This window comes from Notolepis coatsorum (assembly GCF_963971535.1).
Source record: "Notolepis coatsorum genome assembly, chromosome: 9".
Taxonomy (NCBI): Eukaryota; Metazoa; Chordata; class Actinopteri; order Aulopiformes; family Paralepididae; genus Notolepis; species Notolepis coatsorum.
The window spans coordinates 99,456,603-99,484,442 of record NC_140173.1 but is presented as its reverse complement, the minus strand read 5'-3'; the positions used below and the strand labels follow the sequence as shown (position 1 = coordinate 99,484,442).

The 27,840-nt window shown below is 43.8% G+C and overlaps 3 protein-coding genes across 4 annotated transcripts in view; 1 reads left to right on the top strand and 2 right to left on the bottom strand.

Moving 5' to 3' along the window:
* Positions 1 to 9,990, bottom strand: part of dnaaf10 (dynein axonemal assembly factor 10) — a gene marked incomplete at its 5' end in the record, with an annotated part of 50,964 nt that extends 40,974 nt beyond the window's left edge. Inside the window, one exon of one of the 2 annotated variants that reach the window (XM_084322276.1) lies at positions 9,724 to 9,990. In XM_084322276.1, the coding sequence (XP_084178402.1) occupies positions 9,724 to 9,909 (186 nt within the window). Of the gene's footprint in view, positions 1 to 4,853; positions 5,040 to 9,723 lie in introns of those variants that run through there. The other variant, XM_084322275.1, reaches the window with a different exon arrangement.
* A 226-nt stretch (positions 9,991 to 10,216) lies between these two features.
* On the top strand, positions 10,217 to 21,545 carry pno1 (partner of NOB1 homolog). Its single transcript, XM_084321603.1, has 7 exons — positions 10,217 to 10,513; positions 11,002 to 11,151; positions 13,599 to 13,682; positions 14,597 to 14,657; positions 14,779 to 14,896; positions 21,048 to 21,118; positions 21,217 to 21,545. The coding sequence occupies exons 1-7, from the start codon at positions 10,313 to 10,315 to the stop codon at positions 21,282 to 21,284; spliced, it is 753 nt and encodes a 250-aa protein (XP_084177729.1). The 5' UTR covers positions 10,217 to 10,312; the 3' UTR covers positions 21,285 to 21,545.
* A 2,970-nt stretch (positions 21,546 to 24,515) lies between these two features.
* Positions 24,516 to 27,840, bottom strand: part of LOC311234246 (calcineurin subunit B type 1) — an 87,992-nt gene continuing 84,667 nt past the window's right edge. Inside the window, exon 6 of the mRNA XM_084321378.1 lies at positions 24,516 to 27,308. Within this exon, the coding sequence (XP_084177504.1) occupies positions 27,261 to 27,308 (48 nt within the window). The 3' untranslated portion in view covers positions 24,516 to 27,260. The remainder of the gene's footprint in view (positions 27,309 to 27,840) is intronic.

Genomic DNA, 27,840 nt, shown 5'->3' with positions numbered 1-27,840 from the left:
TGTTTCATCTTAATGTAAATAGCCTCAGGCACAAACTGGCAGAAATAAGACAACATTTCAGTAGCGGAAAGGTAAACATACTATGTTTCTCAGAAACCAAACTGGACTTATCAGTAACAGACCCGGAAATTGAATTAGAGAACTATTCTTTAGTCCGCAATGACAGGAACAGGCATGGAGGAGGTGTCTGTATGTACATTCATAAAGACACTAAATTTATTAACCGTACAGACCTAGATCATGAGGCTATTGAAACTGTTTTTGTAGAAATTCTATTTGAAAGGGCTAAATCTGTTCTAGTGCACAATTTACAGACCGCCAGACCAAAATGGCTTTTATGATGTGTTGGATGCGTGCTTAGCTGGAGTTGAGGATACAGAAATTATTCTTATTGGGGATTGGAACACGGATATGCAACAAAAAGATGCACCCGTCTTCAAATCCTACAATAGGTTTTGTGATCTGCACGGCCTCAGCCAACTAATCACACAACCCACACGTGTGTGTGAGTCAACTCAGACTACCATTGACCTCATCCTGACCTCTGACAAGTCCAAGATCGCCAATAAAGGGGTTATAGCATGCGGGTTAAGTGATCATTATATGATATTCTGTACGCGCAAAAAGCTAAAACAAAAGGCTGGCTGTCACAAAACAGTCACATCTAGAGACCTCAAAACCTACTCTAGCGAGGCCTTTAACCTTGAACTGGAGAGTCTGGACTGGTCAGATGAGCTCAATGGTACACTGGTTGAAGAAACATGGCTTGGCTTCAAAACCAAATTTTCAACGATACTAAACAACATGGCCCCCCTAAGAACCACCAGGGTAAAAAATCGCGCTGAGCCGTGGATGCACGCTGAAATACTGACCGCTATGAAAACCAGAGACAAAAAATGCTCAGAGTTTCGTAAAAGTCAGTCAAAGCTTACCATAAGCACGAGCAGTGAACTCCAAGCCCACGTGACTGAACTCAAACTGGAAAGAAACAGACTAAGAAATGATGTAAACTCCATGATCAAAACAGCAAAAAAAAAATTCATCAATGACAAAACCGAGGAAAACAAAAACAAACCACGTGAACTTTGGAAATTACTCAATAACCAACTAGGCTGCAGTAAAAAACTTAAAACCAGATTCTCAAACATAAACAAAGACAGACAACACGCTCATCACAGAAAAGCTGGATGTAGCCAATTACTTAAATAGTTTCTTCACAAACATAGCCACAACACTGGTAAACAAACTACCCTCCCACTCAGGGCATTATGGGGTAGAACACATAGTAGCATACTACAAGAACCTAGGGGTCCACAAAGACGACTTCAAACTGGAAATGGTAACAACAGATGAGGTACTCAAAAAACTGAGCGCCCTCCAACCCAACAAGGCCACTGGCCATGACAACATCCCCTCCAAATTCCTCAGAGACTCAGCAGCCGCCATCACCCCAGTCATCACACACATAATAAACCTCTCCATAAAACAGGGACACGTCCCCAAGGACTTCAAAATTGCGAGTGACCCCTCTGCACAAAAAAGGCAGTAAATTAGACCCAGGCAACTACCGCCCTGTTTCTATCCTTACCTCCATCTCGAAAGTCATGGAAAAAATTGTATACGAACAGGTCGAAAAATACCTTGCGGAAAAAAATCGAATCTACGAATTCCAATCTGGCTTCAGAACATCCCACTCCACTGACACATGCCTTCTCTATTTAAACGACCACATCAAACAAGAGGTGGACGCGGGCAAATACTGCGGCATGGTCATGCTGGACCTACAAAAGGCCTTCGACACTGTCAATCACACCATTCTGATTGACAAGCTAAAAGCAATTGGTTTTGATAGTCCATCAGTGAGCTGGATGCAATCCTACCTGGAGGGGAGAGAGCAGATGGTGGAGGTAAACGGTACCCTACCCCCCCCCCTCACAGTAAGCTGTGGTGTTCCACAAGGAAGCATACTAGGTCCGCTACTGTTCCTAATTTATGCAAATGACATGTCGTCAGCTTGTGACTGCAACTTGTTCCTGTTTGCGGACGACTCAGCCCTGCTGGTCTCTGACAAGAACAAGTTACAGGTTAAAAAACCCTCAGCTCAGAACTAGGCAAAATCTGCATATGGCTCGCTGATAACAAACTATCATTACACATGGGCAAAACAGAGTCCATTCTCTTCGGTTCAAATAACAAACTCAGCAAGACCGACGGCTTCTCAGTTACAGTGGGTGACAATATTGTCACAAGGAAAGAAGATATTACCTACCTGGGTTCCATCCTAGAGGCAAATCTTTCCTGTGACAAAATGGCATCCAATGTAATAAAAAAAAGTCAACCAACGAACTCGATTCTTGTACCGGATCTCCTCACTGGTAAACAAGAATACCCTGAAGACTCTAGCAGGAGCACTCATTCAAGGGTACTACGACTATGCTTGCACCTCATGGTACCAAAGCACCTCAAAGGCGCTAAAAACAAAATTACAAACATCTGAAAACAACTGGTCAGACTACTGCTTGACCTTAACTCCTAGAACCCACCTCACCCCTGCCCACTTTGACAACCTAGGATGGCTTAGAGTAGACGACAGAGTACAGCAACTTGCAATGGGCCTGGTCTACAAGATACACTACACGACCAAGGTACCCATGTACATGACAAAATACTTCCCAAAGGTCAGTGAATACCACGATCACAACACCAGAGGGAGCTCCACAAATCATGTTAAACCCAGATTCGGCCTCAGCCTCAAACAAGGGACTAAACACGTTTCGCAATTATGCCACATCAATGTGGAACGCCCTACCCAAAGCTGTAAAGGAATGTGAATCACTACCCACTTTCAAAAACACTCAAAAAACACCTAAGGGAGACTGCAACTCGAAACTGGCCCCTGTAAATGTCCGAACACAACCCCCTCCAATGTACAGTAAATTACCAAGTATGGTCTTGTCAATAATCCAATGTACAGTGTTTGTTTGTACAGGTGTACAGTGTCCCCCACCCACCCCTCCTACCCAACCCCCCCCCCCCCCCCCCACTCCTACCCAACCCCCCCCCCCCCCCCCACTCCTACCCAACCCCCCCCCCCCCCCCCCCCCCCACCCACCCATCCACCTCCAATGTACAGTCCCCCCCCACCCCCACCTACCCAATCCATTGTACAGTTTCTACGTCTAATGTATATACTCTTTTCTTTCTGGACTCTTTTTGTATCACAAACAGTACTGTAATTGCAAATCTGGTATGTCATAAATGTATAGATGTAGCAGTACTGTCTATCGGTATGTCATGTATGTCACATATGTTACGATGAATTGAAAATGGGGGACCCTGATGTAAACAAGACGAAAGTCTTTCTCTGGTCTGCATCCCCTTAACAATTGTATGTATTGAGCTGTACGGTACTGTACCCATTCTGCAATCTGTTAATAAAGTTTTCAATCAATCAATCAATCACGTTTTTATTTGAAGCTCATTTGGTTAAAAAAATTTGCAGAAACCTTTTTCGGAGGGCGGCCATATTGATTTGGCCACCAGGGCGACCCCGGTGGTCGCTGGCTCGGGCGCCCTGGCTGAATCATTAGAACATAGTCTGAGCTGGGGCGGTCAGGTGGCGTAACGGAGATTGCGTTCGTCACCAAACCCCGGAGCGGCTAGATTTGCCTGTTCGAGTCCAGCTCACAGCTCCGGGGTTGTCACCAGCTTGGCTGGCCGTTCACACTAATACAATTGGCAGTATTAGAGGGTGGGAGAAGCTGGCGGGGTGGGTCCGGGTCGTTGTAAACAGCGACTCCTACAGTTCGGTCGGGGCGCCTGCTAAGCGCGGATAGGACTTGAGTGGGATAGTGTGATCCTTCCACACGCTACGCCCTCTCAATGAGAATCCGCGCTGCCAGGTGAAAAGAAGCGTTGATTGGCTGGACGTGTGTCGGAGGAAGCACGTGATAGCCTCCACTCTCCCAGACCGACTGTGGGGGGTAAGTGCACAGCGACCAGGAAGGGCATTGGGAATTGGCATAATTGGGATGGGAGAAAATCGGAGGAAAATGGAGGGGGAAAAAGAACAAAAAAAAGGAACATAGTCTGAGCTACATCTGGGCCAAATTTGGTGCTTTTGCACAAATTTGCATGAACTTAGCCTCATATAGCCCTAAGGCCCCCAACTATATCAGCTTAGCTTAGTTAGCTCACGCTAACGCAACGTTAATTTCGGTATTTAACGCGACGTGGGCATAAAGGAATGGTGAGGAATCGAAAGCATGTTAGATGCATTTGACCCCTTGTGGGGAAAAAAAACAACAGGCACTTATTTCGGGCAAAATAGGCAGACTCTGAAGCAATGTTGTCTAACGTCTACACACGCTGAGCTGTGAGCTACTGTTGTTGCAGCCAGCCGGGCGGATATGCTCACGAGGGGATTTTCAAAATAAGAGTATCACAATATCATGAATCGATCTGGATCAATGTATTGTCCAACCCGTATTCAGTACTGTTTCAAGATGCACAATGAGATCTTCTGAGAGAATTGTTGAATAGATACACAAATGTTCTAGAACGTTTGATTATGACATCATACTGTGACATCACAAATGTTCTAGAATGTTCTATTATGACATCATACTGTGACATCACAAATGTTCTAGAATGTCAGTGGTCCCGTAGTTTGGGGACCACTGACCTAGCCCCTTCGTGACTGTGATGCACGCCTTGCTTTGAATACAGCTGTTACCATGTTACCTGTTGCTATGGAAACGTATAGCAATACACATTGATTACAACAACCACAAAGACCATCGCTTGCTTTAGTTGAATACATACCAAAGACAAACTAACCAGGAAGAACTAACCTCTTTCACAAGTTGCAGCTCTCCGTGTTGCACCTTATATATTTGCATCACTCCGGTCCCTCGCGCGAAGTTTCCCAGACAGACAAACTTTGCGCTGCGCGGGATCCATTTGCTGTCAAAAATTGTGTAGTTCAAACTTTTCTGAATATGGGCGATTATTTGAGGCTTTTCAAGTGGCGTTGACATTTTTGTAGATTAGAACGTTAGCACAGGAAGTCAGACCGTTCTATCCAGTCCTCGACAGAATGCTGCAAGAGCTTGAGAGCAGGTTCTCATGAGTTGGCGAACAACAGGCTTGAGAAATGCAGGCTTCAATCTATGTTGTTTAGTCTTATCTGTTCAGTACTGTTTCAAGATGCACAATGAGATCTTCTGAGAGAATTGTTGAAGATACACAAATGTTCTAGAATGTTTGATTATGACATCATACTGTGACATCACAAATGTTCTAGAATGTCTATTATGACATCATACTGTGACATAGTATGTTTGATTATGACATCATACTGTGACATCACAAATGTTCTAGAATGTACTATTATGACATCATACTGCACAAATGTTCTAGAATGTGCTATTATGACATCATACTGTAGAATGTTCTATTATTACATCATACTGTGACATCACAACGGAACATGTTTGAGTTCCATTTGAATAATATAAATAATATGTTTGGTAAGGCTGTCCCCGAAGCCTGTTTTTGGGATTAAAACTTCGTCAGGGTTCTTTGAACGGACGTTCGAACCTTCGTTTTTAATTAAAAAATGTACACACAAAAAATAGACAATTCCGCACGGGGAAATTGTGAAAGTGTGGGTGATGCCTGTGCACCGCGGGCCAACGGGAGAGGGTCTGTATTGTCTCTATGACATACGGTTCAAAAGATACAAAAAGGGGGCAAGGCCTAAGGACGTGGTCAATATAGACCAATGAAAGAGGATATCCTTACTCAGTACAATGTAGTGTTGTCACGATACTGGAATTTCGACTTCAATACGATACCTTGAAAAGTATCGATACTTTCGATACTTTCAATACCAAAAAAAAAAATAATACTTTTTTTTTTATTATAATACTTTTTTTTTTTTTTTTAACAAATTTTGCTTTTGTTGCTGGTTGATTCTCCTCAGCTTCTCTCTGGTACTATACGAGAAGATAAATACACTTTTAAAACCCTTTGTTTATCTTTAGATCAGAGAGAGAGAGAGAGAGAAAGAGAGAAAGAGAGAGTGGCTGCTGGAGATTTTAGGTCTACTGAGCGCACCTTTCTAGTTATGACCCGTCACCCGAGAGAGAGAGAGAGAGAGAGAGCGAGAGAGAGAGAGAGAGAGTTCTCCGGAGCTATGCTCGGAGCATTTATTAACGTTACATTTTCAACAACATTGCTGCTAATTGGACACTTCATGGAGGCGGGGTAACGTTGTGTCGAGTTCATGTGTGTACTGGTGTAGGATGGGCTCCGGCTCCGCTAGACCTAACGTTGGAAACGGGGTAGTTGTGTCGAGTTCATGTGTGTACTAGTGTAGTGGGCTCGGCTTGACGTTACTCCGTTTCCATGAAGTAATAGGTGGCCAGCTAGCTGGCATTAAGCTAACGGAGGAACGACAGCTAACGTTAGCTAATAATAGCGTTGTTTACAAACTGAAGACAGGGCTGCGCTGCCCGGCTGTGAGGGGGAGGAGGCTGCAGCAGCTTGTGTCTGTTGCTCTGAGCGAGGAGGAGGAGGCGGAAGGGCAAGGCTCTGGCAGCGCGTCTGTCTGTCAACAACTTGCGGGAGCAAGCCAGCTGGTACCGATACTGCAGAAAGTATCGGTACTTCGGGAAATGAGTATTGAAGCCGTTTTAAATATTCAGTATCGATATGTATCGATACTTCGATATTTTTGACAACACTAGTACAATGGTACAACCCGCAAGTCTCTACGACAAACGGTTCAATTTAGAGGAGAGTCTAACTTCAAGAAACAGGCTGTTCATTTAACAATGTATGTATATTTCAGTTTGTGGAGTGAATATGAGTTGCATAAGATAATAGAGTGTGAAGGTATACTGAATACGGTCTATCTGTATGTCATGTATGTCATATTATGTTATGATGAATTGAAAATGGGGGACCCTGATGTAAACAAGACGAAAGTCTTTCTCTGGTCTGCATCGCCTTAACAATTGTGTGTATTGAGCCATACTGTATTGTACCCATTCTGCAATCTGTTAATAAAGTTTTCAATCAATCAATCAATCAAGGGGGTAGGAATACATACGTTTACACTTCATCCTCCTACTCCTGCTTGTTTGTTTTTTAATCTGTTTCTTACTTGTTTTTTTTTATTATTTATTTTCAATTTATGTTCGAAATAAATAAACGCATTCATTCAAGATATTGTGTGAGCAAAAGTATAGTTAATTTACTCATACAGTAGGGGTCCGGGCCGCGTCAATACTTTACCCAACGCAGTTGTGTTTCCGCGTCTGATTGGCCCACGAGTTTCTGGTCATGTGACATGTGCGCCAATCGTGGGCCCGCAAGTTTCTACACTGGTTAAGCTTAGGCGCTCTTTCGAAGTTGGTTAAGGTTAGAGTTTGTCTTAGAGCATGGCGATAGAACGCCAGGTAGTTTGCAGGCTGTTAGACCCGGAAATAGGCACAGAACTTGCTGTCCCACGATTGGCACACATGTCACATGACCTGGCCAATCAGAGCGCAAAACGGGAAAGCGGAAACACAACTGCGCTGGGGAAAGCATACCGTCCGGGCCCGCCCACTGAGTCAGCTGTGCCCGCACTGGCGATAAAAAAATCCCATTTTTTTTCCACAGTCGACTATCGGCTAATTTCGGCCAATCAAAGTAGACTATCCAAATCCTTAGTCGGGGACAGCCCTAGTGGGCACTGATGTCAACAACAACACTACTGAAGCTAGCACGGCACTCTGTGAGAATTCGTTTTCTACCCTCAAGAACGTCTTTACAGAACATCGCCTTAGTATGCTTCATCGATGCAAGGCCAATTTAATTCAGTTGGCATTTGAGAAGGACTTAACAAAAAAGTTCAGGAATGAGTGGAGGGACAGTGTTTTAAGAAGATTTCACTCTGTCCCAAAACGCCGCTTGCCGCTCTACTAATGATGGTGAGTAGCCTGTGGAGGAATTTTGTTTGCTTTTTTATGCACCTTATTTTTGTCAGTTCAGTTCAGTTTGTCAGTGAATTCAGAAGTGTTGAATAAATGGAGACTTTTCAAAGATATAGAATAGAAATGTATTATCCTGAGGGAAATTTTACACTGCAAATCACTCAACATTAAACATTTAGACAGAACAAGTCACGAATAAGAATAACAAAAGGCCTAAGAATAGAATAAAATGAAATAGAATAAAAGATACAGTAAATAAATACAGTAAAAAAATATACTGAAGTCTACAGTAGGTGTAATATTGCACAGTGCTGTTTAAAAAGTAAGAGTCCAGGAAGATGGTAACTGTCACTCTGTACTCAGTGATGCACACAGTGATGCATTGTATAGTCTGATGGCTGTCGGAATGAAGGACAATACACAAAAGGTTAACCCTTTCACTGCCACACAACAGCAGGTTAACCCTTTCACTGCCACACTACAGAAAGGGTTAAATGGGGATGCCACCCATTTTAAGAATCCACATGTTCTTTGTGTGCTTCAGGACAGTTCAATCAGTAAATGTACTATTTGTACATGCACCACTCCTATAAATCAGAGCCTCCGAGTGGTGATGTCTGACTTTGTGAGGCCATGGTCTCTGACAAGAACAAATTACAGGTTGAAAAAACCCTCAGCTCTGAACTCTGCAGAATCTGCACCTGGCTCGCTGATAACAAACTATCATTACACCTGGGTAAAACAGAGTCCATTCTCTTCGGATCAAATAACAAACTCAGCAAGACCGACAGCTTCTCAGTTACAGTGGGTGACAATATTGTCACAAGGCAAGATGAAATTACATACCTAGGTTCAATCCATCCTAGAGGCAAATCTTTCTGTTTTTTTGCATAAATTAGGAACAGTAACGGTCCTAGTATGCTTCCTTGTGGAACACCACAGCTCACTGTGAGGGGGGGATAGAGTGCCGTTTGCGTCTATACTTTCCACAACAAACTTGTGTTTTTCCGCTTTCGAGTTTTGCGCTCTGATTGGCCAGGTCATGTGACATGTGCGCCAATCGTGGGACGGCAAGTTCTGCGCCTATTTCCAGGTCGAACAGCCTGCAAACGACCTAACGCCTAGTTTATCACTGGTTAAGCTTAGGCGACTCTTTCGCAGTTGGTTAAGGTTAGAGTTTGGAATCAGGGCAGGCGTTCTATCGCCATGCTCTAAGACAAACTCTAACCTTAACCAACTTCGAAAGAGCGCCTAAGCTTAACCATCCAAAAACTTGCGGTCCCACGATTGGGCGTACATGTCACATGACCTGGCCAATCAGAGAAGCGGAAACACAAACTTTGTTGTTGGAAATATTCAGGCGTACCGTTTACCTCCACCATCTGTTCTCTCCCCTCCAGGTAGGATTGCATCCAGCTCACTGATAAACTATCAAAACCTTGCTTCTAGCAAGGCTAGAATATAATGTCAGCTGTAATCGGTTAGGATGAATGGGGCAAAGACATGGGGTCATGTAGTCACTACCGTCCTAGCCCCTTCCGTGACTGTGATGCACGCCTTGCTTTGAATACAGCTGTTACCATGTTACCTGTTGCTATGGAAACGTCTACCTTCCTCAGTCAGAATGACTTAGCTAGCTAACGTTAGCAATACACATTGATTACAACAACAACCACAAAGACCATCGCTCGCTTTAGTTGAATACATACCAAAGACAAACTAACCAGGAAGAACTAACCTCTTTCACAAGTTGCAGCTCTCCGTGTTGCACCTCATATATTTGCATCACTCCGGTCCCTCGCGCGAAGTTTCCCAGACAGACGAACTTTGCGCTGCGGGGGATCCATTTGCTGTCGAAAATTGTGTAGTTCAAACTTTTCTGAATATGGGCGATTATTTGAGGCTTTTCAAACGGCGTTGACATTTTCCCCCTGGATGAAAACTACCTTGTAGAAAATGTTGAAATTAATGGTCTGAAGACTCAGCGAGACCTCAGAGCTACTAACACAACACCAGGACCCTCCTGGACTCGGGACAGACTACGATTCCGCCTGATCTAATATACGAACTAGTTAAAATAATTGTGCACAACACATTGATATTTCCAATAATAATTCGCATTAATTTCAGTAGAATGTTATAAAGTACAGATGTGTTTTCACGCATAATAAAACATTTAATATTTTTTCACAATACAGGCGACGTGACGTGACGTCGCCGTTTGGGTCTTTCTGGTCGCACGAGGACCACCTCATGTCTCACTTTCAGCAGCTCAGCTGATTGTTTATTATATGTATCCTTCTTAGGTTTGTTTACCTGATTTCGTGATGGACACCGACAGTAATTCAACGCCCGCCGTGTGTGCTGCTGCTACTGCCGTGGACAGTGACGGTGGAGACTTTGTGAAGGTGAAGTCTAGAAAGAGACAGAAGAGGAAACGCGAACAAGATGGAGTGGAAATGGACTCGGAGGACGCGGTGGCGTCCAAGCGACCAGTGTTTCCTCCCATTTCAGGCGATAAATTAATGGTAACTATCTCCTGTTTGTATGGTCAGTGGTCACTATTACAATTAACAATAGTGGTTGGTTATTTATCGGCTGTTTATTTAGTGACACCTGTACTCGTTTACAATTTTACGGCATAACTAACGTAAAAGGGGCACTTCACTGATTTATTTTGCACATAATCTAAACAGTTCTGCATACATTAATTTCGTTTTACAGTTATTGAGAGTGGATGAGTTTGAATATTGCCACGATATGTCATCGGAGACATTGAATCCGTGTGTTGTGTAAATCTGGGGTAATGCTACCTTATCATTGAATTGAGCTGTAATTAACACAACACAGTGATTCAATGTCCCTGATGACATCACCGGTGGCCGTATTCAAACTAATTTACTGTCGATAACTGTCAAACTAAATGAATGTGTGCAAAACAGTGTACGTTTTTGTAAGATATATTGATTGAGTGTTTTTAGACTATAATATGGTGACCATCTTTTTCTGTTTTCAGGGCAGCTCTGATGAGATGCGTAAAGTAGCCGTCCCAGCTCATAGATACACGCCCTTGAAGGAGAACTGGATGAAGATATTCACTCCTATCGTGGAGAACTTACAGCTCCAAGTTAGATTCAACCTCAAAACTAGAAATGTTGAAATTAAAGTAAGTGTAACCAACCTGGCAGCGTGAATGCCTTCTACAACGCTGTTCCAGTTCCGCATTGCCGTTTTGCGCTCTGATTGGCCGAGCGCGCGCATGAGCCGCTCCGCCAGGCAGCAATACTACGCTCCAGTTAACCTAATTTATACAAATGGAGTATTGATTTTGCCGTAACGAATCATTAAAAAAATATACCGTTAACACTTTGATCGCCGGGGTTAAATTCATAATTTATCATCCCTCACCAGCCCTATTTAACATGGAGAAGTTCCCCTTCTTTGCAGGGCTATAACTTTTTAAATTGTATTGCTAAATTGACATTACTATGGCCCATTCAACGTCCTATATCTATTGTTCAGGGTGTAGCAACGTTATACTTTTTCATTCACATATTCACATATTCATACTAAAATACGGTCTAAAGTATAAGTATGTTTTTATCATTTTTTGCAGCTTTCTCCAGAACTTGATTTATAGTAGGGCTGGGCGATATGGCCTAAATATGATATCACGATATTTTCGGACCTTTCGGCGATACACGATACACATCACAATGTTTTTCCTTTTTTCCCCAAACAATTCATAATGAGGCTTACCAAGACAGTATTTGAGTTTGCAAGCGAACATTAAAGACAAAAGACTCATGCATTTAGCATTTTTATATTATATATTAGATTTAGATGATTGGATTCTTAGATTATATATTTAGCATTTTAGCCTTAGTTTTTTTAGATTATATATTAGATTAGATTTAGATGATTAGATTACATATTGTAACTATTTATTTATTTACATGTATGTATACATTTATTATTTGAACGGCTTAAGGCTATATCTGTACTTGATGTTTGTTTGTTGTGTTGCATACTTGAAATAAACTTCAATCCAATCAAATCCCCCCTCTTAAAAACAAAAACCTGTGTTTAACCTAGCCATCTATAAAACATCATGCTAAAACTGTGAAACAAATGTCCTACTCCCCTAAAGAAAGAAATACATAGCAAACATGACTCAGTTATCCAATAGTGCTGCTGCTTTTTATTTTGTTAAAATCTTTTAGTTAATAAGACTAAAAGACTACAATATATATGACTACAAGGGCCAGAAGCCCGACTTCATGACGGCTTCCTGTCCTCTCATTCCATTTCCGGTTTTCCGGTTAACGTTACATTTTCAACAACAGATTGCTGCTAATTAAACACTTCATGGAAACGGAGTAACGTTAACGTTATGTCGAGTTCATACGTGTAGTGTAGTATGAACTCCACATAACGTTAACATTACTCCGTGGCCACTGTTGCTGCCACTGTTGCGTCGCAGATGGATGGTACACTCTGTTAGCTCCGTAGCTAATCCGCTCATAGACTAACTTACCGATAGCAGTACCGTTAACGTCGGAGCTTACTCCTGGGTTTCAGGGGGCATCCCTAGCACCGAGCCACCGCCTCTCTGTCTCTGGCTAGGTGTGTGCGCTTGCGTGCGTGTATGTGCGTGTAGATGACGTAATTTGGGCAAGTGTGTGTGTGACTGACTTTTTTTTTCTGCGAGAGGGAGAGGCGAGAGAGAGAGGAAAGCATTTAGCACTGCGCTTGTAAGTCTCATCTCAGCCGCGGCGGCCTCTAACGCGAGGGCAAAACATCACGATATCCACGATACGTTTAAAAAGTGTATCGTTAATGAACTGTACCCGATATTTATATAATATCGTCATATCGCCCAGCCCTAATTTATAGCCCCAAATGCATTATATTGATGATGAAATACAGTTTGATAGGAATCTGTGCAAGATAAAAAATTTCAACTGGACGTGCTTCTAGGAGTTACTCTAATGTTAGCTAACGTTAAAACGAACCTAAAGTTAGTTGTTCACCAACATTTGTATTAACGTTAACTCAAAAACACAGAACCGGACGACACAAGTTGTCCACTCATAGATAGGTTCCGCTAGCGATAACAACAATACTTCCGGTTGGGGGGTTTCAAAATAAAAGAGCAAAGTCTAAAACACCGGAAAAGACGTTTATTTTGTACAGCGTTTTCCTCCATGAGTAATCCACGATTACTCGAGTATATCATGCGATCAATCGATCTGGATTTTTCTTAAAAATGCCCATGTACATTTAATGTTGCTTTTGATTGATTGAATAGTTTATTGATTTAAATGAATAACACATAACGGGTATACATATCAGCCCACCATTTACCAATAGGATTAAAAAACACAATAAAGCCATAGGCTTGTTTCCATTGCGGTCCTTCATCATTGGTGTCCGTGGAGTTATGTACTGGTGTGTGGACGTGGGTGTTTGTAGTGTCTGTGTCAGGATGTGTGGTATAGATTAGAAAACCATGATCAGAGTCTGCGGATATATGCATGCGTGTGTGTGTTTTTCTTTCTGTTGCATATGATTTACCGTTTGTGTGTTTTATGTAATGTGCCTTTCTTTCAGACATGCAAAGAGACCCAAGAAATCGGTGCACTCACGAGAGCGGCGGACTTTGTCAAAGCCTTTGTGATGGGATTTCAAGTTGAGGTAAGCACTCTATTGAGGACAACAACCATGTTAAAATTATTTAATGTTTTTATTTAACCAGGTCAGTCCCATAGGGAGTAGTCTGCCGTCTCTTTAGTTTCCCACGCGGTCCATCCGTATTTATCATTGGGAAAATGTATTATCGGCTATTGTAATAATTCTGCCTCATGAACATTGGCAAGCTTTGGCAAATACAATCTGGTCAGAGCAAGTTAAATAATGGGCCTTTCATATAAAGCAGGAGCAAGAACGATATGAGGCTGATTCCAAGTTACTCAGGGTTTTAAATATTCTAAGAGAAATTAGCAGCTAATTAGTTTAGCAGCTAAGCCTGTCCCTTGTTATTTTTGTTAATGAAAAACTGAAATAGTGTGGCAGTAAAAGAATATCAAACTCTTAAACTATCCTCATAGTAGTATTGGTCCGAATATAAGACAAACCATTTTTTCCACTTTTTTGAAGACTTTCAAATCTTGTTTTTATGAAGAAAATAATTTTATTTGAAAATAATGATAATAAAACAGTTTTATTCAATGTAGGCTGCTATTTTGTTATTTTCATCATTAAAAGTTCTCCGCAAGATATCCTGCCGATTTTTTATCAGAGGCCATAAATGTATATGTTGGGAAGACAAAATCTCTCTGAAATTTACATTTACACATGTACCTAAACATCGGAGTCAAATATTGGTGCATTAGTATACTTGCATGGGAATTTATACCATGATATGCAGCACATTTATATATATATAAAAATAAAAACTCACGTTATCTCTTCCTGGTGGAGTTATCTCTAACATGGTGGAGTTATCTCTAACATGGTGGCGTTATCTCTAACATGGTGGAGTTATCTCTAACATGGTCTCTCCTCTTTCTGGTGGAGTTATCTCTAACATGGTATCTCCTCTTCCTCAGGATGCCCTGGCTCTCCTCAGGTTAGACGAGCTCTTCTTGGAAGCATTCGAGGTCACAGACGGTAAGTCTCCATGTTGTAGCGGCAGACCGGCAGTCCTTCCTGGGCTGCTCAGTGAGCTCATCTCTTGGCCTGTGTGGCTGCACTCAGAGAACAACTTCCTTGTGTTTTTCCATGTTGGCAGTGAAACCATTGAAAGGGGACCATTTATGCAGAGCCATCGGGAGGATCGCAGGAAAGGGAGGAAAGACCAAGTTCACCATTGAAAACGTCACAAAGACTCGCATTGTGCTGGCGGACACGTGAGTAGTGCATCTTCAGGGAGGACGTCGACCTTTCCGCTCGAGATGTTCTGAGTTTACATGCAGGGTTCCCGTGGACTCTTCAAGGGTTTTGTTTAATAATCAGAATTTTAGGCCTTAAAATACATCTTAAAAAGTAATTGGATTAGGAGGTTACTGCTATGTTTTGATAACCTCTCTGTAGGTGTAATATCCAAACGTCTTGTAGTGAAAAACAAACACCCGTGAAGCCAGAGTAGATGAATAACGGGAGTCTTGAACGCGAACGCCAGGACCACGTATATAGTTTACAATTTAATAAATAAATAAAAGAAAACATAACACGTCAACATCGCTCGTCGCACGGTCAAAAACTATGACGCTTCAATCTACGCTGGCTCCATTCACAACTCGAGCTGCCTTTTACTCAGTTGATATAAGTAGTCGCATGACATTTCCGGTCTATCAAAATAAAGAAATGTTTTTATCACAAGTCTCTTTTTAGACGAAACAAACTCTTATCGAATCATGACATCTTTTTAAACGATAGACTATTATCCAATTGAAATATCAAAACATGAATATAGGACATATTAATGAACCAATTCCTAAATTGGCTCCTACACTCTATCACACTTAAATGTGTTTGGGGGCAAAGCAGTGTACGGTAATAGCCAACAAGTCATGTGGAATTACTTTGCATTTTCCTTCACACTTTTTTGCCAGTATGGCTGTGAAATGGGTATTAAATTATATAAAAATTGGTCTTAAAAAGTCTTACATTTAACTTGTTGAAACCTGTGTTGAGTCTATGTGGAATGTTTACCTGAACCCCCAGAAAACGTTAGGTTATGACTATAACCAAGTTCTGTTAGTTAGGGGCGATGCTTGGCATCGCTACTGCACTATCTCGCGTACGTGCACGCGTACTGAATAAACCACAAATGTACCTCTAATACCAGTATTAGTCTGACCACACCCCTCATCAGCTTACCTTCATAAGCAGGTGTGTGGTCACCTGCTCTCCTCCTTCCCAAGCTTTCACCACAAGGTGAGGACAAGGGCTGCAGCGGCCGTCCGATGCCAAGCATCGCCCCTAACTAACAGAACTTGGTTATAGTCATAACCTAACGTTCTGTATCGTTAGTGGCTTAGCTTGGCATCGCTACTGCACAAGGGAGGCCAAGCGGAGCCACTTGGCTGACAAATACACCCCGCTGACAGCCCCCCAAAACCATCAGAACAGGGAGGGCCGAGCCCCCCCGACCCCCCCTAATGGAGGGTAGCCCCCCTATTAGGGACGTCACGGGAGGGCGACGGACCCGACCGTGCGAAGAGGCACTCAAGCAACTCAACGCACAGGGTGAGCAGACCGTGGCTTGACCCCACGACTACACACACGCACAACCCGCATGCCACCCGGGAACGAACGGAGGAACAACCTCGTTACTGCCCCCAGAATCACGGGGTCAAGGGCAAACCCAACCCCGTGGCAAGGCCGTAGCAGCGGAGCACGAAGGAAGACCCAGACCCACCAAAAGGACTGGACTCCCTAGAATGGGGGCCCGGAGAAGTCCATGATGCCAGCATCAAGACCCCACCAGGTGGGCACGTAGTGCCCCGCCCCCCACATCGCCAGCGTATTCGGACAAAGGCCCCTCAGTTACTGCACCTGGTATTCCCAGGCGGAACCAACCAGGCCAGAACCTGCCCAGCTTCCGAGATCGGACGAGATCGGGCGTGTTCAGGTCGGTATGGCCGTAAGCCGAGCGGGCCCCGTCCCCCCAATAGTACACCGCCTGGCACACTGACCCTGCAGAATAGGCAGTCAGCATGGCCGTAAGCACACAAAAAAGGTTAACCAACGGAAGCAGGCAGCGCACCGGGGAAAAACCAGGCAACAGGCTGTTAACCCTAGCCTGGAGACTGCGGACGAGACAGGCGCCAGAGGGGACAGCTGAACACAGCCGCCCCGGCGGAAGGAGCGTAAGCTGGCGGTGTTGCATGACCAAGCCTCCATTTAACAACCCCCACCCAGAGGGGTCGAGGCAGAGAAGGCTGACACGATCGGCAGACGTCATGAACGTGCAGGGGCACCCTCAAACGGTGAACCCGGGAGTTGACACTGCTCCAACACACCAGGGAATCAACCACCTCGGTGTTACCCAATGCGGTGGTTGTTCCTATAACCCCTCAAGAAAAAACTCCAAAACACACCTGCGGGTATACACCGGCTATACCGCAGTACAAGTGTTTCAGTTTCCAAAAAGGGTTAACCCAGGCCTACGGGTCGCAAACAGCACTTCGGACCGGGCCTGGCGGTACGGGAAGCACAGGGTCACCAGAGGAGGTCAAAAAAAAACCACCCCCACAGGCCCCTCTTCGCCATGCGTGAGAGAGGAGCGAAAAATAATGGAGAACCAGCCCCTAAGCACACCGTACCCGGTATTCCCCGGCGGTCTCCCAACCAAGTACTAACCAGGACCAACCTGTGTAGCGGCCGAGATCCGACGAGATCGAGCGCGTACAGAATGGCATGGCTGTAAGCCATGACGACAGTGCTGAGTAAAAACATACCCAACCAGGGTCTCCATAGCGCTTAACCCTGTGACACCCAGACCGACCTGGCATTTTTCCCCCTGAAAAAAGCCCAAGTCCCTCAGGGTACCAGAACAGCAGATCTGCATCCCCGGCGGACAACGGGTTCAACTGATCTGGACCAGCGTGACCAGAACCAGTCCCGTGCCCTAACCACGCCGACATGCCTACTCCAGGAGAAGGGCAGATATGCGTGTTGATCTTAACATGAAAAGAAGGCGCCACCCAGACGTTCGGACGAACCGCGCCTGGTGGCCCACCCCAAGGGCGTGAGACCCCACTACATATGTTCAGATCCATCCCGTCATCATCCCCCAGACATGAACGAGAATCCGTCGACAACCCACCCAGGTCATGGGATGTGGTCGCCGGAAGAGGAAAAACCCCCATCTCAGTTGCTTTATAAAAACGCTGTTTCAACCACAAGCAACCAAGGCGTGCCAGTCAATCGCCTGTTTACAGCGAGCTAGCACTATACGTGCGTCGGGACACACCCCCATCAATGAACAGGCTATTTAGACCTGTCATTGAATCCCCAAGGCGCCCAGGGGAACGACAAGAGGGGTGTGACACTCCCTAACTCCAACACTTCTGGAATAGAAAGAAGGAAGCATCAACAGTATGTATCCCAGTCTACACAGCCGGGGCAAAAAATGTTCACATTTTTACATCCCACCACCCTCCCATAGGAAAGAGACGGGGATCCCCAGAGAGACTTCCCACGCGAGCTGTACAGATTGAAAAGAATATATTGCACCTTGAGCCATGTAAAAAACTGGTTTTAGGGCCTCCGGGGAAGAGGCACCGAACCCATACACACTCAATAAACGAATTGAATCGAATATACATACAATAGAAAAGGACCCTTCTAGAGGGTCCACTCACTTTGACAATCTGAGGAGGAAGGCTCTGTACTCTGATGGAGGCTTCCTCACATGGAAGAAGGAGTCCGAACTCACAGAAGGCCTGAGTAGGCGCTTGGTGAGGAGGAGCCCTGACCACCCCCCCTGAAAACAGATCCATCACATGGACCTGAACAGCACACGGAAGTCCTACCAACAGAGACGCGCACGGTGACGTACTCTATGGCGGGGGAATTCCTGCGGTGCACACGCCCAATATACCAGGCTGTGGGACCAGGAACTCCCTCCCCCCCCCCCCCCCCCCCCCCCCGTAACGTGCCGAACCGCCACGTGACGGGAACCTTGAAGGACAGGGGGTGTACCCCTGACCGACAGAACAATGGGGAGAGGAAAGGTTACCAGTTCACCCCTTTACGACCCCACACCCATGATACGACGTAACGACAAAAAGAGAATATGACACAGTCATAGTCAGCTCTATGAAGCGTTTCACAGCTCCACACAGCGCATGAGCTAACCTGCTATCTGATTTTTACTAAGGAAAAACACAGAATAGAGAAGGCTCTAAGAACCCCGGTCCAACATACACATGTGCTTCTGTGGCCAGTACAACCCAGTTGTAGGTCACATGACACACACAACCCATCATCACCTACAAAAAATGGCAAAAACACTCAACAGAGGAACGCCGTTTTTTTCACAATGAGAGAATACATCATTCTTGATTAGTATCGACCACAGGCCTTGCTAAGCACACATGACAGCAACCAAACCAATTTCCCTTTAGGAAATAAGTTTCTCCAGCAGATTTAGCACAACCTCAGCAATCAAGCTAAGAGTCACATCGTATCCCTACGAGGTGATAAAGTCCCCAGGGAACCGGGGGGGAAAAACACAATCCTCCTATTTTACCCTCAATACGGCCAGTTAAAACAGGAAAACCTGTTAATGTGTGAACTCACTGTTCATTGTCATTACAGTCTGAGAAAGAACATTCTTTTACTCACTTGTCACCAAGCATAGCTTCATAGGTCAGTTGCCTTAGTAGTGAGTACACGGTACACATAAACACCATGATGTTTCTCACACAACAACCAGATCAATACATCACGATCTGCACGGAGAAGCTAACTGCCAGTGACAAAAACAGCTCACACACAACCCGCAACGTATCCCAAATGCATTGCAACAACACACGTTTTGGGAAAAAACACCGTTATTCACAATACATTTAGCAAAGTAAAACCAGAAGACGTGTTATGAGGTCTGGCCAACCCCGTACCTACCCGGAACGCAGATCAGCGAAGTGCAGTCACAAGACACCGTAGAACACAGCCGTCCTGTGTTGTTCGACCCGGGCAGCGTCGCCGCTCCACCAGTCGCTACAGTCCTCTTTGTTGACGCAATCCCCGTCTAGGCTCAGGCAGGGTCGACGAACATCCCCTGTCAAGGATGACGTCGTGGTCAAGAGTGTAAAACATGTTAAAATCAAAGCACGTTCAACAGAATAGCATCAAGCTAACGGCTGCTCCAACCGTTCGGGTGCTATTGCTTCCGCTCGCGAGACGCCGATCTAACGACGCACGCGATCAGAAGCGAGCTCCCGGCGGCGCGCGAGAAGCTAAGCTACCCCGCGCCAGGCCACTGACCGGCTAACCGTAAGCCATGAACATGTAAACAATGACATAACACTCACCCAGACAGGCCGCCGTTCTGAACCCCTCCTCACTTTTTAAGAGAAAAGAGAAAACAAGACGTCAACACCGCTTCACAACGGTGACATTACCACGTCCGGCGGAATCAGCACAGTACCAACTGGCCTGTATAGCTGACTTTGAACATGAATCTGCCGCTATCGCACATTACATGCACATATCCCCTCGTGAAGGAATACTCTCATTTGGATATGAAAGATGGGGTCTTAACACGGTGACAGAGAGAATCCACTCGTCCAGAACACACAGGGATCACCAGTGTCAATGGTCGCGGCCCACTAGTTAAAACTATAATGGTCGCCAGACCAAGGCCTTCTGTCGCCTAGGCGGCTAAACAAAGGACCCTAGCCTGGGGCCGGTTTCCATAAACTTTGTCAAGTAGCCCCCATAGCACTAACAGACAAGTGGAGCCCGCCAGCAAACACTACTCACCCAACCTGGAACGCACCGCTCCTCACAACAGCGGCATGTCCGACAGTTCAGCTGTGGCCTGACAGGTTTCACCCCAACAAACACAGCAAGGAACTGCAGTTGAGAAGCATGCAGCGGCGTGCTCCCAATACGAAAACCGGTGGAGGGTTTTTAGAATGATCATCTTCTAGACACTCCAGTACGAAGACAATATCGCCGTATTTTCTCGAAAATAGTGAGAGAGAAAATAAAGATATGATGTCAACGTATCCTTGTTTCCCAAGCTGTTCCTAATCCAATTTCTTCCATCATGGTGTCAAGTGTGGGGATCTACCGAGGCACCTCTTCCTTGTGGTGAAAGCGAGAAGGAGGAGAGCAGGTGACCACACACCTGCTTATGAAGGTAAGCTGATGAGGGGTGTGGTCAGACTAATACTGGTATTAGAGGTACATTTGTGGTTTATTCAGTACGCGTGCACGTACGCGAGATAGTGCAGTAGCGATGCCAAGCTAAGCCACTAACGATACAGAACCTGTTTTCAGCAAATAACCAGTGTCGTTTGGTTGATCTTTCCCTTTCAATAGAAAAATCCACATATTGGGCTCCTTCCAGAACATCAAGATGGCCCGGACAGCGATCTGCAACCTGATCCTGGGTGAGAGGGTGTTCATTAAATAAAGTTGTGAAATTTTTTTAAGTGTGTGATAAGATACAGGAAATAACCTTTCAAATTCTGTCCGCCCCCCCCCGCAGGAAGTCCACCTTCGAAGGTCTATGGCAACATCCGAGCAGTGGCTAGCAGGGCTGCGGAGAGCTTCTGAAGTCTGGCTGGAAGCGGTGCGTTTCTCCTCCCTCACTGGCTGATGTGTTCCACCTTGGTCTGTGTTGCAGGATGTAGTTTATGGACAATATCTTGGACTGTCCTTTATTCAGGTTTCTGTCTAATGGCCCCGTGACAGACGGACCTGTCATCATGGCTCCAGGAGAGACGATAATCACAACATTGATAAAGCATAAGTGTTGCACATGATATTTTCTGCATGGAAATATTGATTCATGTAAATAAATAAAGTTCAGCCCCACTGTTCTACGTTGTTATTTCAGTTTCAACCTTAGACATTCATGTCATATGTTTGTATACATCTGTAAGTTATTTTCAACAGAATCTAAATGGAATGTGGTAAATGGTGCATTTATATAGCATCTTTTGTCCAAAGCACTTTACAACTTATGCCTCACATTCACCCCGTTCACTCAGTTTTATGGGCTTAAAAGCCTCAGTAGTGGAATAATCTGAGCCTCGGGGGAGAGACGTATATTATGGGCAGGGCAGGGGCAGACAGTGGGGAGGATAGGGACAGACTAGGGAGGATGGGCATAGAGTGGGGAGGACAGGGGCAGACTAGGGAGGATGGGCAGACAGTGGGGGGGACAGTAGCGCTGCAAGATGCAACACATACCATGTAATATCTAACCTAGCTGAGTCATGTCACTGTCCTTCCTGGAATATTATACTATTCTTTATTTAGTTCATGGTTCCTGCAGGTTTCAACTAGTTACAGTACACTTTGAATATAATGTAATACCTATTTCACAGCTATACCGGCTAAAGTAAAGGAAAATTACTATGAAAGTAATTCCATACAAATAGTTGAGGGAACCGATTATTATTACCGCACTGCTTACTTTGCAGCTCAGATATTTCAAACACATTGAAACGTGATAGAGGTTATCTTCCTACTCTTTTAAAGATTTCTAACCCTAGTGTCTTATAAGGACAAAATTGTCCTTTGAGATTCTTATTTTTTTGATAACTTTGCAGTGGTTATGTTTGTAGCCAAGATATGTGGCAAATGTGCCCATCTGAATTATCTTGGAATTGTTTAACTTTTTTTTAAGACTACTTTCATTCAGCCTGTAGAATTTAAAGTCACACTCTTAACATTAGGGACAAAATTGTCCTCTTCAAAAAGGCCATACAAATTTTATATGTTGAAATAATCTTCCACTTTCTTTTTCATAAATCTTTTATTTAACTTCAGCCCTGATCATAACCACCAAATATTCAAGATAATTGTAACCCTTTAAATGTCAGTGTTTGTGATGGCATAACAAATAATTGTTAAAAAAACCTGGTCGGTTGGGTGACGCCTGTACAGCAGAGACCGGAAGTATCGGGGGCAGCGTGAGCCTCCCACACGTTAAATCAAATCAAATCTACATGGCACTACAGGGTACTACATGGCACTACAGGGTACTACATGTCTGCTCCTTTGCAGCACCACAAACATGGGAACTCTAACTCTTCCCCTAGTTGGGAGGAATCATTTGGCTTAATAGGTATATATAATTGGGTGTCATCAGCGTAAAAATGAAAGTTTATGCCAAATTTGCGTATGATATCGCTGAGGGGTAGCATGTAAATCGAAAATAGCAAAGGGCCCAGGACAGAGCCTTGTGGGACACCACATTGCACTGGGAGGGTCTCAGATGTTAAATCATTATAGACCACGCAGTGTGTTCTATCAGTTAAATAGGATTTAAACCAAGCTAGTGCGAGACCCCGAATGCCAACATGATTCTCAAGCCGACCTAGAAGAATCGAGTGATCGATAGTGTCAAAGGCTGCACTGAGATCAAGCAATAAGAGCACAGAAGTGAGGTTTGAGTCAAGAGAGAGCAGTAAGTCATTTGTGACTTTGGTAACCGCCGTTTCGGTGGAGTGTAAGGCTCTAAAGCCAGATTGAAATGATTCATTAAGATTATTGTTTGATAAATGGTCAGTAAGTTGCGTTGCGACGATCCGTTCTAACACTTTGGATAGGAATGGAAGATTGGAGATAGGTCTGTAATTTTTCAAGATTAGAGGGTCGAGGTTCGGTTTTTTAAGTAGTGGTTTAATGACGGCTGATTTAAAGGCCAGGGGCACCACGCCAGTAGACAAAGAGGTGTTGAAGATATTGAGTAGGGCAGGGCCTAGAGTTGGGAAGAGTTTTTTGATGAGAGTTGCTGGGAGAGGGTCAAACAGACAGGTTGAAGGTTTAGCCGCGCCAACCAGTTTAGAGAGGGCACTAAGAGAGACGTTTTCAAGGCAGCATAGCGTATGACTGGAATCAAAGTCAGGGGGAATGCCCGTCAATGCCCGTTACTCCTCGCCACAGAGTCCGCGCTGTCTGGTGAAAACATGCGACAGGCTGCCTCCTCTTGTACCGGAGGGGACACGTGATGCAAGGCTTCTATCCTCACTACAGCCGACCAGTGGGAGGCATAGTCTAGCAACGTTCAAGACGGGAGGGGAGAATTGGCAATGCGAAATTGGGATGGGAGAAAAAATAGAATAAAATAAGGAGAAAAATAGTATTGTATCCATAGAATATAGTTATAGCTCTACAAACAAGGTGACACACTCCTATCGTTTAAAGCGCGGCCTAGCTACAGCGGGCCCCGACTAATATCTGGCGCTGAATGAGTTAACGGACAAAATTGTCGCCTTCAAAAAGGCCATACAAATATGTTGAAATAATTATTTTTGAAATAAAAATTATTTAATAATATAAAACTAAAAACCCATCAAAATCGGTGTTGTTGCTAATCATTGACATATGCTAGCCTGTAATAACGCCCCCCAGAAAAAGCTACATTGCATTTGATATTGAAAATATTAACATTTTAGTGTTTTTTTTTTGTTTTTTTCCAATAATTTGTGATGCCATCACAAACACTGGCATTTAAAGGGTTATGATGGTGGTTATGATCAGGGCTGAAGTTGAATAAAAGATTTATGGGGAAAAAAAGTGGGAAATTATTTCAACATATATTTGTATGGCCTTTTTTGAAGAGGACAATTTGTTTAGTGTAACAATTTAGTTTTCAGACAAGGGTTAAAGGCCTAAAATGATGATTGTTAAATGTAAGACCCTGTGTGGAACCCTGTTACTTTGTGGGTTGTCCGGTGTCGAAAAGGAACCGTGGCCAGGATTCCTGGTGAGGGCACTAAGAGATTCATTAAGATTCTCAAATGCTAAAGATGAACCATTGCATTAGCCGTTACCTTCAACGTTTCAAAGTTTATTTTAATATTTTTTATTTTCATACAGTATCAAGTTTCCAACAGTCCCACAGCATAAGATGCAGCATGCAAAAAAAAAAAAGGTTCTCAAACTTAACCATTTCAGATTCCCCCACACAGACTAAAAAGAACCCAAACCCCTCAGAGAAAAGCACTTACGAACTAAAGCGCCGTCTGAACTACAGAGAACAGAGAGCGGAACTGCATTAACAAATACTTATATACAAAAGAAATTAAAAAAAAAAATGAAAAAAGAAAACAAAAAGAAAAACACATCAAATTTCCCCTTTTAAGCTGAGTACAGTGTGGCAGGTTGAGACAGGGTCAACTTCACTGGAATAGAAGCATCTGTTGACCCAGGAAAAATACAAAAAGTTACATGTAGTTCAGTTCATTTGGATTACCTCTTGTAATGTGTACATTTACCAAAGTTTGGCAACATCCATATTGTATACCATTAAATTCTTTTAAATATATTAACATCACCATCCGTGTAAACAATAGGATTATTTCAAAAAGTGATCCACATGCACAACAAAAAATATATTTCCATGTCATGCAAGCGAGACCCACGCCGAGCTCTGGGAAGGGATGATTGGGGTGCTCCGGTTTCACATCTCTCACCAAAAGCACCAAAACCCAGTGATCGCTCTGTAAAAAAGCCGCCTGGTGCCGTTATAATAACAGGAAGCATCTTCCCTTCCAAATTAAAAGTTTGGTTATACTTGTATTATTCTCCCTGCTTATACCAGTGGGGAGAGAGAGAGAGAGAAATGAGGCGATTGTGATAGAAAAGTGAGAAGCCAACTTTTGAAATGTACACGCTATAAACTACAACTATGGAGACGATCCCACTGCACATTACATCATGCCAATATGTGGTTCTGCTGTGCTGCAGTGAGACAGGTACATATTCAGAACGGCTCAGGTTGAGCAGAGAGGTCTGCTCCTGTGCTGCAGTGAGACAGGTACATATTCAGAACGGCTCAGGTTAAGCAGAGAGGTCTGCTCCTGTGCTGCAGTGAGACAGGTACATATTCAGAACGGCTCAGGTTGAGCAGAGAGGTCTGCTCCTGTGCTGCAGTGAGACAGGTACATATTCAGAACGGCTCAGGTTGAGCAGAGGTCTGCTCCTGTGCTGCAGTGAGACAGGTACATATTCAGAACGGCTCAGGTTAAGCAGAGAGGTCTGCTCCTGTGCTGCAGTGAGACAGGTACATATTCAGAACGGCTCAGGCTGAGCAGAGGTCTGCTCCTGTGCTGCAGTGAGACAGGTACATATTCAGAACGGCTCAGACTGAGCAGAGGCTGAGCGTCCCCCTCGTACTGCTTGAGAAGATTAGCAAACATACCTAATATACACATATTGGTAAAAAAAAAACTCAAAACAAAACATGCTGCCTGCAGGTAAGTCTCTGAATGTTATGTTGCTATATACTTTTACATACAGTATATTCTCTCCGTAATAAACTGATCTGTTTTAAAGTATCGTTATCCTCTTCAAGTCCACTGCGTCCCCTAGCTTCAGGTCTAAATGTATTGAAATACAAATATATATAAATGTTCTGCGTGATTTCACTATAATTCTTCCCAACGTGAGTGGTGAGCTGCTCTCTGCATGGGGGATTGTCTCATGGATGCACGCTATATTTAACATAAAATGTAGTTGAAAAGTAAACCATAAATCAGTTTGCAAAGACATCACTTTCTTGGCATTTATCTACTAATAATTGCATGACAGGAAACAAGAATAATCTCCAACAATATAAACATGTCTAAGCATAAATAAAACAATATCACTCTTATTACAAAATAAAAGAAAACATGAATTGCTTTGCTAAATGTGATTGGAAGCTTAACAGATCTTAGTCAAACTGCTCAAGTGTAAAGCTAAGAACAGAGGAGAAAAAAACCAAATCAGAAGAGGTGAAAGTTGATTTTTTGCATCTAATATATCTTGACGACTCGTGATCATGCAGTGTTTCTTTTGACGTATCACAAAACCAGTTCTCCCAAAACAAAAGAACAACAGCGATGAATGGTAATAACGTGGAACTGGTTATGTGGATATGTTCTGGTTGGCACTTCATACCCTACTTCCTAGTTTGTACTGAAATCAAGTATCTCGAAGTAATGTTTTTTCCGCTAACTATACACCTTCCACTCACGAGAGAACCATAGATATACTTGGTTTGTTTTTCTTCTTCTTCTTTATAAAAGACGAGAACAAAAATAAATATAAAAAATAACAATAAAAAAAGAAAGAAAAAAGAACAAAAAAAAAACTAAATATGAACAAGCCAACCAGCCTCTCCACGTCTCCCTTCCCCCCGTCCATATCGGAGATGCTCTTGCAAATGAAAAATAGCTCCTTCAGTCTCTTAAAGTGCTACAACCGGGTTATTGAGACGATCATAGTTCAATAACACTTCAAAGTTGGCTTCACGAGGCTTGCGGTGTGAAAAACAAGTGGCTTCACAGAGAGAGAGAGAGAGAGAGAGAGAGAGAGAGAATTACAGAGAGAGAGCTACAGAGAGAGATACAGAGAGAGGTTACAGAAAAAGTTACAGAGAGAGATACAGAGAGAGGGAGAGTTACAGAGAGAGAGAGTTACAGAGAGAGAGAGAGATACACAGAGCGTTTGCCAGACGTCTTGAGCAGATCTTCAGAGATGGAGAAGAAAGCGAGTGTGGAGGAGGCGCGGGGGGAGGGGCCAGCGGAGATACGCTCACACGTCCACAACCATCTTTTTGTGTATATCGAGGCCTCCGACCACCTGGTGGAGGAGAGGGGAAAACAAACAGAAAGAAATAAAGGATCAGAACACAAGGATTCATCAAACTCTTTAAAAGATACACTCGGCTGATATGGGAACTGTGAGTAACGGTACACTGGAGTGCTTTCACCTTCTGCAAGGCGTTGGTGAAAATGGTCAGTTCTCTAAAAACTACTAGCATCCCTTTGATAAAACCTCTAAGGTTAAAGGTACGGCGTTATGGAACATTGGTTTAGCCTAGTCTTGGTGTGGATGTGGCAGTCTGAAATGTTCGGTGCACTGGTAAAAACGGATATACTGTATGGCCGTTTGGACATGGCTATTACCTGAATAAGGTCTTCGGATTAAACATACAAATCAGAGGTATTACCCTTTGTGTCATACCAAGGACACACAACAATCAATTAGCTTTAATAAATCAACAATCTGTCCTTTTTGGAGCCAGGAACACAGCATACCTATTCTACAGCCAGGTTTGTAAAGTGTTTGGATGTGGGGTAGCCAATCAGGGAATGATTGGATGTGGGGTAGC